The sequence below is a fragment of the Bufo gargarizans genome, chromosome 5, assembly GCF_014858855.1.
Source record: "Bufo gargarizans isolate SCDJY-AF-19 chromosome 5, ASM1485885v1, whole genome shotgun sequence".
Classification (NCBI taxonomy): Eukaryota; Metazoa; Chordata; class Amphibia; order Anura; family Bufonidae; genus Bufo; species Bufo gargarizans.
The window spans coordinates 472725075-472738559 of record NC_058084.1 but is presented as its reverse complement, the minus strand read 5'-3'; the positions used below and the strand labels follow the sequence as shown (position 1 = coordinate 472738559).

Sequence of the window (13485 nt, the reverse complement as noted above, 5' to 3'; positions counted from 1 at the left end):
ACTTGCGAGAGAAGAAGGCGCATGGCCTTAAATTAGTGAGGTTAGAGGAGCCCTGTGAAAGGACGGCCCCCACACCATCCTCTGAGGCATCAACCTCCACCACAAAAGGTTCCTCGGTTTCGGGCTGAACCAAGACTGGAGCCATTTGGAAACAATTTTTTAGGGTATCAAAGGCTCGACAGGCCTCCAACAATCAGTTAACCAGATCCAAACCTTTTTTAGTTAGATCCGTGAGGGGCATGGCAATAGAAAAATTATTTATGAATTTACGGTAAAAATGGGTGAATCCTAAAAAACTGAGCAGTAAGAATATAGCCAAGAGTAAGAATATAGCCAACACATTTCTCTAATTTAACAGACAAATGGTTCTCCCTGAGGATTTTAAGAACCAATCTGATGTGAGACACATGAGAATCCCAGTCGGGTGAAAAGACAAGAATATCATCGAGATAAACAATCAAAACTTTGCCAATAAGTTCTCTAAAAATATCATTCATGAAATACTGAAGCACAGCTGGGGCATTGCAAAAACCGAATGGCATAACCAGATACTCAAAGTGTCCCTCTGGAGTATTAAAAGCAGTTTTCCACCCATCTCCCGCCTTAATACGCACTAGGTTATAAGCTCCTCTCAAATCAAATTTAGAAAGCACCCAAAATCTGGTTAAACAAATCGGGATTCAACGGGATGGAATACTGATTCCTAATAGTAATTTTATTCAAATTTCTGTAGTCAATGCAGGGCCTGAGACCACCGTCTTTCTTTTTAATGAAAAAGAATCCTGCTCCCAGGGGAGAGGTGGAGGGCCTAATATGTCCCTTCTTGAGACTCTCCTGGATGTAGTCTTTCATGGACTTGCGCTCAGGACTCTAAAGATTATAAATCCATCCTTTAGGAAATTTGGACTCAGGTATCAAGTCAATAACACAGTCATAATACCTATGGGGAGGGAGAGTATCTGTCTCAGTGGTGGAAAAAACATCTGAATAATCAGCAATAAAATGAGGAATATCTGATGAGACCCCAGCTTGAACTATGGTTAAGCAAGAATTACAGTTAGGCCCCCAGCTCTCTAACTCGCCCGAACTCCAGTTAATGACCGGATTGTGTTGCTGAAGCCAGGGCATACCAAGGACTACCTGAACTGGAAGATTCTCTAAAACAAAGAAGGAACATTTCTCAGACTGGCAGATCCCTACAGATAGGATAACCTCCGGAGTACGGAATTTTACTGTGCCCCCTAGCAGGGGAGTAGAATCGATGGCGACAACCTGGATCGAGGTGGGTAATTCTAGTATAGGAATTCCCATCTGATCAGCGAATTTGTAATCAATAAAACTAAAAGCTGACCTGAATCCACAAAGGCATTTCCTGACCCCTTTAAGACCCCAAAGGCAATAGAAAACGGCAGCAATAATTTACTTCTTACCACCTCCGGGAGTACCTTATCCTTGAATCCCTCAGACTTGGATGACTTTCCAGAAGACGGAGCTTTAGGACACTGACGGATCCAGTGTTCGGGATCCCCACAATAAAAACAAGAGCCGCGACGATGGCGTAGTTCTCTTCGCGTCATCCCGAGTTGCATGGGCTCGTCCGAGTTGGCTTCCATCCTGGGTTCAAGGAGGGGAGTCTCAGGCTGAAGAAGGGTATAAGGAGAAAACAAATGTTCCCGCTGTCTTTCTCTGATCCATCTATCTAGTCTGATGGCTAGCGTCATGGTCTCCTCTAAAGAGTCAGGACAGGGATAACAAACTAACATATCCTTTAACTTTTCAGTCAAGCCTGCCCTAAATTGACATTTGAGAGCTGGTTCGTTCCAGCCCGAAGGACGCACCACTTGCGAAACTGTTTACAATAATCCTCCAAGGGACGATTGGATTCTGCCACAGAGGCCAGGTTCATCATAAAGAACCCCTAACGCAAGGAAATGATAATACCAACCCTCTGTGGGTCAGGGCCGGAGGAGTGGGGTCGTAGTCGAAAATAAAGTTTACAGCTTTCCTTGAAAGCTAAAAAAACTTTGGCGGTCACCCAAAAAACGATCGGGCAATTTAATGTGAGGTTCCATCTGAACGGTGGCAGGAGCAAGAATAGGGGGAGTTCGGACGCTTTCCTGAACTTGTAGTCTCTCCCCAAGTTCCTGTACTATTTGAGAATGACCCTGCACATGTTCGGTGAGGCCCTGTATAGGGTTCATGCTGAATTTGGGCCTGTGATTCTGTCATGGGTAGAGTCACGGGAATCAAGATAGAGCAGAGGTGCACCCCCTGAGCTGCCACCCGGTCCCCTGTCCCTGCCTACTTGCACCACCCGCCCTAGGTGACAGAGCGCAACTGGGCAACAGTCCCTAACCTACTAAGTGAAAGCAGAGAGAAAGAGACAGCAGGGAAGCGGATAGCCACTGAGAAGTAACACTAAGCGGACAAGAGGTAGAACAAAAACGGAAGGCGAGGTGGGTCAACTAGCCGAGGTCAGTCCAGGAGGTCACGTCAGAACAAGGTAAGAGGCAAATACAAATCCGTAAACAAGCCGAGGTCAAAATCTGAGAGGTAGCATCAAGGTACAGGGAGCAGGCAGAAGAGGTGTCAAGAGGCGGATCGAGGGTCAATTCCAGAGGTAGCTTAATAACAATAAAGTACACAGCCTATAGGACGAAAATCACAAGCAATCTGTGGCCAGCAGATTGCCTGTTTAAATAGTGGAGGGAAGGGGTCATGTAACGTTGCCAGCGTCACATGATCCCTCCTCCCTGACAGTAACCAGCTGGTCCCCATGGCAACGAGGAGCGTCGGCTGTTCCTGCATGAGGATTGCGGCCGAACGTCCCGCCTCCTCCGTCACCATGGCGACCGAGACGCCGCATACAGGAGTGCGCAGCCAGGAGACGTGAACTCCCTGGCTGTCGCGATATCAGAGGCCAGCGGCGGCGCAGGGAACAGGAAGCCTGCCGTCTGCCTCTCGTAACACATGGCTCCTCCGGGTATCTCTGCTTGTACTGTACACTGCACTATGCCCGATCCTCCTCAGCAACCTTTCTCCACACATCCGTCCATATCTTCCCCACTCCTAATCTGCTTGCCCTTTTGGTAAAATATCACAATATATAGTGTATATGTAGATAAATAGATATACTATTACTTATTTGGCTATATACAGGGAGTGCAGAATTATTAGGCAAGTTGTATTTTTGAGGATTAATTTTATTATTGAACAACAACCATGTTCTCAATGAACCCAAAAAACTCATTAATATCAAAGCTGAATATTTTTGGAAGTAGTTTTTAGTTTGTTTTTAGTTTTAGCTATTTTAGGGGGATATCTGTGTGTGCAGGTGACTATTACTGTGCATAATTATTAGGCAACTTAACAAAAAACAAATATATACCCATTTCAATTATTTATTTTTACCAGTGAAACCAATATAACATCTCAACATTCACAAATATACATTTCTGACATTCAAAAACAAAACAAAAACAAATCAGTGACCAATATAGCCACCTTTCTTTGCAAGGACACTCAAAAGCCTGCCATCCATGGATTCTGTCAGTGTTTTAATCTGTTCACCATCAACATTGCGTGCAGCAGCAACCACAGCCTCCCAGACACTGTTCAGAGAGGTGTACTGTTTTCCCTCCTTGTAAATCTCACATTTGATGATGGACCACAGGTTCTCAATGGGGTTCAGATCAGGTGAACAAGGAGGCCATGTCATTAGATTTTGTTCTTTTATACCCTTTCTTGCCAGCCACGCTATGGAGTACTTGGACGCGTGTGATGGAGCATTGTCCTGCATGAAAATCATGTTTTTCTTGAAGGATGCAGACTTCTTCCTGTACCACTGCTTGAAGAAGGTGTCTTCCAGAAACTGGCAGTAGGACTGGGAGTTGAGCTTGACTCCATCCTCAACCCGAAAAGGCCCCACAAGCTCATCTTTGATGATACCAGCCCAAACCAGTACTCCACCTCCACCTTGCTGGCGTCTGAGTCGGACTGGAGCTCTCTGCCCTTTACCAATCCAGCCATGGGCCCATCCATCTGGCCCATCAAGACTCACTCTCATTTCATCAGTCCATAAAACCTTAGAAAAATCAGTCTTGAGATATTTCTTGGCCCAGTCTTGACGTTTCAGCTTGTGTGTCTTGTTCAGTGGTGGTCGTCTTTCAGCCTTTCTTACCTTGGCCATGTCTCTGAGTATTGCACACCTTGTGCTTTTGGGCACACCAGTGATGTTGCAGCTCTGAAATATGGCCAAACTGGTGGCAAGTGGCATCTTGGCAGCTGCATGCTTGACTTTTCTCAGTTCATGGGCAGTTATTTTGCGCCTTGGTTTTTCCACACGCTTCTTGTGACCCTGTTGACTATTTTGAATGAAACGCTTGATTGTTCGATGATCACGCTTCAGAAGCTTTGCAATTTTAAGAGTGCTGCATCCCTCTGCAAGATATCTCACTATTTTTGACTTTTCTGAGCCTGTCAAGTCTTTCTTTTGACCCATTTTGCCAAAGAAAAGGAAGTTGCCTAATAATTATGCACACATGATATAGGGTGTTGATGTCATTAGACCACACCCCTTCTCATTACAGAGATGCACATCACCTAATATGCTTAATTGGTAGTAGGCTTTCGAGCCTATACAGCTTGGAGTAAGACAACATGCATAAAGAGGATGATGTGGTCAAAATACTCATTTGCCTAATAATTCTGCACTCTCTGTATAGATATATAGATATACAGTATATCACCATTTGTATTAATGAAAAGTTGTACTGTCCTACTTTACCATAGTAAGAGTGTACAACTGTACTACAAAGAACATGAATTGTGTTCATTCAAGAGCTACAGTTTATGCGTATTTTAGTACTGTCTACTACAGTATAATTATGAAATATAAATATACTATATAAATTAAATATACCATACCATATTATAGCCTTAACTTTTTTTTTATTTTTTTTTATTTTAATCATTTATTTACCAAATTTATGATAATACCATGAAGTTATTAGAAAGCTTTATGGAAAAAGTTCCAATTACAGTATGTCTCCTGCATCACCGAACACAAAGGAAGGAGGTCACAAATAACCCAACTGTGGAAGAAAGAAGAAAAAATAGAAAATAGAAAAATTTAAAACTGGAGAAGAAATAAAGCTTAAATGAAGGCGAAATCATAAACAAGGGCTGTTATTAGGGCCGCTTAACTATTCATGAACGTGCCTCTCATAATACCCTATACAGTAAAATTACATTTATTTTTTTGTCTTGTATTTTTTTTTTAATAGATATTAACCCTTTCATCCCCTTTCTTCCATCACTGCTCCAACTGCTCAGGGGCTGAAGTGGTGATGGAGAAGGGGGCAATGATTTACATGGAGCGCTAAACAGCAACAGCAAGTGCTGCTCGGCGCACCAGCTCCAGGCTTGCTCTCTGGGGAAAACAAAATTAAAGATAAAAATGTAATTTTACTGTATAGGGTATTATGAGAGGATCTTTCTTGAATAGTTAAGTGGCCATAATAAGAGCCCTTGTTTATGATTTCATCTTCATTTAAGCTTTCTTTCTTCTCCAGCTTTCTTCTATTTTTTCTTCTGTCTTCCAAGAGTAAGAGGCAGGGTCACACACTATGAATACAGTACTCATTCATGGTCACACACCATGAATGAGTACAGTACAGAGATTGTTAAGCTTCATTACGTACTTTAGGTTAACACTGTCATCTACTGGCCTTTTGTATATTGCTGTTATAGTTCTTGCTTCGTTCGGCGTAAAAGAGAAGTCGTGATTCGTTAGTAATGCTATGCAAAAACTAGCTAGATCTGTATGTGTCTGTTCAGGGTGATAAGCAGAGGTACACCGCCAATGAGGTGAGGCGATTGCCTCAGGCAGCACCAGGTAGGGGCAAGAGGTAAGCAGTAGAAATGCCATGGGCAATGAGCACTTACATTGTAGAAACGCTCATCTCTACATATTTAACTGCCTCGCTGTTTTGAGGACAGCAATACAGCTGAATGCTGCGACGGGGCATGGGAACGATGTCTCCCTGGCCCACCATTTCCTCTAATCGGCTTTAGTCCTAGTTTCTGTAGTCTATCAGAGGCCGGTTTCATCATTATCGCGCTGCCTGAGCCAGGCTGCATATAGCTCAGAGCAGACTACAAGAGGTATGTGTTTTGAACTGCATCACTGACAGCAGAATGGAGGTAAGTATTTGAGTTAATTATTTTTATTTGGCAGCATGGTGTTGGGCCATAATAGGGTGGGGGGGTCATTATTTTGTAACTGGAGAAAGCACTATGGGGACACTGCGGCTATAAAAAGGAGCATTTTTTTACTGCCACACATTATAAGGGGGCCACTATGGGGACATTCGTTGTACTGGGGGCACTAAAATTAGGTAGTTTTTTTGTTTTGACACATGTTATAAGGGAATATTTATTATGCTGGCACATATGGGGGCATTTTTTCTGCTTAGCGTAAATTGTAAGAGAACATTTTTGCACTGTCACAGATTATAAGGGAGGATTTTTGTACTGGCGCACATTCTATGGTGGCCACTATGGGGAAATCTGTTGTACATGGGGAACTAAAAGTTTTTTTTGTACTTGAACACATCATAAGGGAGTATTTTTTGTATTGGTACACATAAGACGGTATTTTTGTGCTGCCACACATTATAAGGGAGGCACACATTGCAAGGGGGATTATTGTACTGGCACACATTGCAAGGAGGATTTTATGGGTAAACATTATACACATCATACATTTCTTGTACTGGCACACATTATAAGGGGGTACTATTTGTACAGGCACACGTTATAAGGGGAATTATTACTACTGGGGGCACTATGGGAGCATTATTACTTCTGGTGGCAAAATAAGGGACATTATTATTATTGGGTGCACTGTTACCACATAGTGCACTCTGGCAGAGAATTATTATTATTGATGGGACTTTTGGGAGGACTGTTACATTTGGGGGCATCCTGGCACAGTATCAGCTTTGCACAATTATTGTTGGAGGACACTATGTGTACAGCACTATAAGTTTCAGGGACACTATTTGCTGGGCACAGGGATTGTTTTAGGGCACTGTGTGCCAGTAATTATTGAAGGGGAACTATCTGTGTGGCAAAAGTATTTTCAGGGGGATTATCTGTTTCTGCAATATAGTATTGGGAAGCACAGTGGGAGACGTATTAGAGGTGGCAGGATGGGATATTCAGAAGTTGGGGAGGAATATGGAAATGTAGTTTTCCAACTCTGCATAGACAAGACATGGCTAAAAGAAATCATTATGGTGGTCTGGTCTGAATGGAGAAGATAAAGAGAACATCTACATCAGAGGACACATCAATAAATATAAGAGGTATGTGGCACTGTATTACCTTGTATGCGGCTCTGTATGGAATGTTTTTGAGTTTTTCAAGTATGGGTTTAACAGTATGGTAGTACGGAGGGGGGGAAGCACCACTGTTTCAGTTTTCGCCTCAGGCAGCAGAAAGGCTAGGTGCACAGGAGGGGGTGGGGGGATTCTGTTATGTTAGATTATTGTTTAAAACTTATCTTTCATGAGTTTCAAGACTGTTATAATGGCATATCTGTTACATAAAAAAGAGATAAAAAAAAAAAAAAAAAAGAATGGTGTTTCATATGCCAGTCTAAAAAAATGTTTAGGTGAACTGTGCCAAATTTATAAAAATGCACTAGTCTCTTGATAAATGGAGTAGATGGGAATTAGTGATAGTATACAGGTTTGTGAGCGATGAATAACGGTGAAAAGAATTAGACACTAACAAAACCTAACCCTGATCAGCAATATAAATCCAACAAGACAGCTAGAGACAAACAAAAAAACAAACAAATTTAGCGAACCGATAAAAAGAATGCACAGGAAACAAGCAAACAACAATGTTAAATGCTGGGAGCAATGACAGGTAGAAGGACTATAGGTAGAAGGACTATAGATCCCAAGCTACACTGACACACAAATAGACTAGAACGGAATATTAGGAATGTTAGTATGCTGGATGCAAATGCACAGAGTTCACACTATACCCAGCAACAAAAGAGCAGAAAACATGAACATTTAAAGGAAGGCTAGCCAATCAAAAAGTATTTACTAGTTATTATGATTGTTGATAACATTATTGATGGCAGCATATCCCTTGTTTCCACAGGGGGATTTGAGGATGAAAAGTATTTTTAAGCCATGGCAATACCACATACATTAACAATAGAAAAATCCCAAGCGAATATCGTTAAAAGAAATGTTTCCTTCACCCTTTTTACCCCAGAGGTTTTTTCATTTTTGCGTTTTTGTTTTGTGCTCCCTGTACTCCCAGAGCCATAACTTTTTTATTTTTCCATTCACATCGCCGTAAGAAGGCTTGTTTTTTGCGAAACATGTTGTACTTTTCGCTGCCACCATTTAATTTTGCATATAATGTAGTGGGAAGCAGGAAAAATTGGGGGTGGAATTGGGAAAAAAAGCAATTCCAACATAGTTTTGCGGGTTTCTATTTACATTCTCCAGGTCAGTACAAATCCTTACCTTATATGTGTGCAGTTTTTCTTGCGTTTTGATTCTGATAGAATAATAAAAAAAACCTTGAAAACAAATCAGTTTAGGGGATGACCTATACTTTCCATGGATACCATTCTGGCATGTGTACAACTTTTTGATCACTTTTTATTAAATTTTTTTGTGGGAAATGAAACAATCAAAATAGCAAATCTCCCGTCTTGAAGTTTTTTTTTCCATTTCGACATTTGCCCTATGGGCAAAATATTTTAATTTTTTATAGTAAGTGCCATTTCGCACGTTTCATATAAAAAAAATGTAAACTTTACTTTTACACTTTTTATGGTTCTCATAGGGAACTATAATAAGCAATCATTAGATCGTTGTTCTAATAGACTAATAAATTTGCTAGTTTCCTGTGAAGACCTGTCACAGCTGCCTTCTGGGTTTTCACATGCTGGGATGCCATTCAGGATTCACCACGTCATCCCAAGTGTTAAATGTCTGCAACCAGCATTATCGCCGGTCGAGAACAAGACCCTGTTAGTATGGTGCTGGTCGGGAATGGGTTAAGATGCTTTCTAAGCATGTTTTAGTCATATGCTGTGTATCAAGTACTATTGTTACAGGGCCCCAAAGGCACACTCAGTCTCCCATCAGTCACAGACTTGCTGCTTAGCTTCGGGAGCGAGGATCTGTGTTTAGCCTCGTTCCCAGGGCAGCTTTGCTAGCTGGGAGGCTCCCTGCTCCTAGGTCTGCCTTTAGAGCCGAGCTGATTACTCGTTGCTCGAATTGTCTGTCTGTCGGTCATGTGACAATGACCACGTCACATGACCCTCAGACCCCACTATAAATACAGGCAGCCTGCTGGCCACAGGTTGCCTGTTAATTCTAGGTTCCTGGCTATTTGTTGGAATACTGAATACTCACCTGATCCTGTTCCCTGACGATCCTTTGCCTGCTCCTCCTGTACTGCGCATCCCTCCTGGTATTGTGACCTCGGCTCCCACCTGACTACTCTTTGCGGATTCCTCTGATACTTCTCTTCTCTCCTGGTATTTGACCACGGCTTCTCCTGACCATTCTTTGCTTAACCCTTTGTACTGCGTAGCTCTCTTGGTTCTGACCCGGTCCGTTCATGTTCCGTATTTTGTCTTGTCTGTGTTCCCTGCAAATATCCTAAGTAAGGGACTGTCGTCCAGTTGTCCCCTGTCATCAGGACTCATGAGGAAAGTAGGCAGGGCCAGGGGTGAGGGTGGAGCGCAGTGGTCACTATCCTTCCCCCTGTGTGTGTGTGGACGTGACCGTTACAACTATACTCGCATACATAGTCTGTTCCCATCTCGTATTCTCCCTGGCAGTGGAACAGTCCGCTGCAATTGGACAGCGTCACAGCCAGGGAGAAGGAGACACTCACTGAGGAGATCTGTGATCTTCTCCTCCCTGTACCGATGGTAGTAATTTACATATTGGTCACCAAAAAAACAAAAGAGGGGTCTATAAGAAAAAAATTACTCAGCAGATAGTGAACTACTACATAAGGTATTCTGTTTAAAAAAAAAAAAAAAACATAAAAGGTCCTCTTTAAGGTAGCATATTCAGTAATAAATGTATATACTTCCAGAAAAGGGAACTCAGTATCTGTGAATTTTTTAATTATTGCAAAATCAATTATTGCTTTTTGTTTAAAAAAAAAATCATTTTATCTTTGAAAACTTTAAAAAAATATTTATTAGATTTAAAGAAATGTATTATTGCTATTACTATTGGTGCTTCCAGGTGTCGGCGTGGACGACATGTTCATTATGATTTCAAGTTGGCAACAAACTAAAGTAAAAGATAAAGTTGAAGAAAGAATGGCGGAAACGTACTCTGAAGCTGCTGTTTCCATAACAATCACAACACTCACAGATGTTCTAGCTTTCTACATTGGAATTCTGACCTCTTTCCGGTCAGTGCAGTCATTCTGCATATACACTGGGACGGCCATCTTGTTCTGTTTCCTGTATAACGTCACCTGCTTTGGGGCTTTCTTAGCTCTTAATGGTAGAAGAGAAGAGAATAACAGGCACTGGTTCATATGTAAGAAGTTGACAGAAGAAAAAGATGACAATCGTTCCTCAGCCTATAACATGTGTTGTGTTGGAGGAGGGTACAGCCAAATCACTGGCAAAGAGATTGACCACCCCATGACTAGTTTTTTTCATAAGTATTATGGCCCATTCCTAACAAACATCTGGACCAAGGTCCTTGTTGGATTTCTATATGCGGGATATCTGGCCAGCAGTATTTATGGGTGTTTTCAGGTTCAGGAAGGGATTGATCTAAGGAATTTAGCTACTGATAGTTCTTATGTTCGTTCCTTCTATGACAATGATGATTTATATTTTTCAGAATATGGTCCTAGAGTTATGGTTGTGGTGACTGAGGAGGTTTCATACTGGGATTCCGATGTCCAGAGTAAAATTGACAGGTGCCTGGAGTCATTTCTAAATAACTCCTACGTTAGTGAGTCTTTCTCAGAGTCCTGGTTGAATGCATACAGAGGGATGGCTAACCAGATGAACTTGAACATTAGTGACAAGAGCAACTTTATCGACCATTTGTCAATATTATTTAGGGGATTTCCAGATTTTAAACAAGACGTGGACATTCAGTCAGGAGCTATAAGAGCTTCTTGTTTCTTCATACAGACGGTAAATGTTACTTCAGCAGTGGATGAGAGAGACATGTTAAACCAAGTCAGGGACACAGCAAAGAGCTGTGAGATCCCGCTTCTTGTATATCATCCAGCATTTATATATTTTGACCAATATGCCGTAATCATAGAAAACACCATACAGAATGTTGCTGTTGCTGCTGGTGCCATGCTTGTGATCTCGCTCCTCCTAATTCCAAACCCTCTGTGCTCCTTGTGGGTGACATTCACCATAGCTTCTATCATAGTGGGTGTTACTGGTTTCATGGCTTATTGGGATGTTAACTTAGATTCCATCTCCATGATCAACCTTGTCATCTGCATTGGATTCTCTGTAGACTTTTCTGCTCACATTACATATGCTTATGTGTCCAATCTCAAAACCAAAGTAAATGAAAGGGTAATTGATGCTTTACATTCTCTGGGTTATCCTATAGTACAGGGGGCTGTATCCACCATCTTGGGTGTGATAGCCCTTTCTGCAGCTGAGAGTTACATTTTCCGAACATTTTTTAAGATCATATTTCTTGTTATTGCATTTGGGATGATACATGGACTGGTTTTCCTCCCTGTTTTTTTAACATTGTTTGGCAATTGTATGACACATGACAAGTCTACAAAGATTAAAGCGGATAGAGATAATCAAAGCTCAGACAATAATTTCAGGGAAACACATTTCAGTTGTTATGACAACATAGCAACCACTTTTCAATAAAAATCACCATATCTTGATCCTGATTTCCCTTAACTTTGTACTCCTGAAATGTATTTGAATATAAAATAACCATACATATCATTAAATTGTTCCTTAAGGCAGACTGCAGGTTCCTCAGAGTCTCATAATTTCATTAAATAACCTTTAGGCAGTGAGCTACGTGTAAGGGTATCTTCATATAGCTTAAAATTCATGCTGTTTTTAGAAGGTATACTGTGCCAAAACCTTTCTGTGTGCTGCATCCTCTTGTTTCCAAGGGCAATATATGGACGCTCATATGGGAGTGGATTTTTTTCATGCAGATTGAAATAGAATGCAAATAAGGGGTGCCATGACATAGGATTGGTGCAAAATCCATGCGGAAACAGCAGCTGGGTAGTCAAGTCTAGTGTTGATCACGAATATTCGAATTGCAAATTTTTATCGTGAATATTGGCACTTCAAGAATTCGCGAAAATGTAGAATATAGTGATATATATTTGGAATTTCGAATATTCAAGATTTTTTTTTTTATTAGTACACATTATCCCTCACTGCTTCTAGCCTGTGGGCCAATGAGAAGACTGCAATATCTTTGACTTTAGGAGTAGTGTTGATTGCAAATTTTCGTAATGCAAATTTTTATTGCGAATATTTCAATTGCCGATTTCCACAATAAAGAATATAATGACTGGAGATAACGAATATATGGCGAATATTCACCCAAATATTCTCAAAATATCACGAATTCGAATATTGCCCCTGCCGCTTATCACTGGTCAAGTCACACACAGATAAGCTCCATTGAATCACATTTTGTATTTTAAAGAGGTTGTCCGGGCTTTTACTATTGATGATCTATCCTTGTGATAGGTCATCAATATCAGATTGGCGATGGTCCGACACCGGCGGCCCCGCTGTTCAGCTGTATGAGGAAACGGTATGCACAGTGCGCATGTGCTGTATCTCTTCTCTCTTCCTGTCTGCTGCTGCTGTCTATGGTCTTTGCCAGCAGCAGTGGACAGTAAGAGAGCAGGGAGACAGCATGTGAGCACTGTGCATACCGTCTTCTCATACAGCTGATCAGCAGGAATGCAAAGTGTTAAAATCTCACCAATCTGATATTCATGACCTATCCCGAGGATAGATCATCAATAGTAAAAGCCCAGAAAAACCATTTAGGCTGTGTTGCAGAGGTGGCGTTGCAGCTAGGCTTCAACACCTATGCAAGCTCAGTGTCCACCCAGTCATAAACAAAAGCCGAATTTCAGTTTATTCAACACAAAAACAAGACTGATTGGAAATTTCTGATATTATGTATGTATATGTATACATGTGTTATGCATAAAAAAAATGCCAATGTATACATTCCAATACAGAAATGAGAAATGTAAGCAGTTCTGTGGCTATGGCTGATTATTAATACTTAAATGAATTTATTTTTCTTCTGAATTTTCATTGTGTATACTGTATTTGCAGAGATAACTAAAAGGAATGAAAAAATTCCAAATATGAAGGTAACACTGCCAATTCTTCACTGGACTACATCTATTATTAATTAAAAGTTC

The 13485-nt window shown here is 41.2% G+C and overlaps 1 protein-coding gene across 4 annotated transcripts in view; it reads left to right on the top strand.

Moving 5' to 3' along the window:
* Positions 1 to 12440, top strand: part of LOC122938850 (patched domain-containing protein 3-like) — a 54063-nt gene extending 41623 nt beyond the window's left edge. For 3 of the 4 annotated variants that reach the window (XM_044294690.1, XM_044294691.1, XM_044294692.1), the window contains one exon: positions 10305 to 12440. In XM_044294690.1, the coding sequence (XP_044150625.1) occupies positions 10305 to 11938 (1634 nt within the window). In that variant the 3' untranslated portion in view covers positions 11939 to 12440. The remainder of the gene's footprint in view (positions 1 to 10304) is intronic. The other variant, XM_044294693.1, reaches the window with a different exon arrangement.
* Positions 12441 to 13485: the final 1045 nt, after the last annotated feature.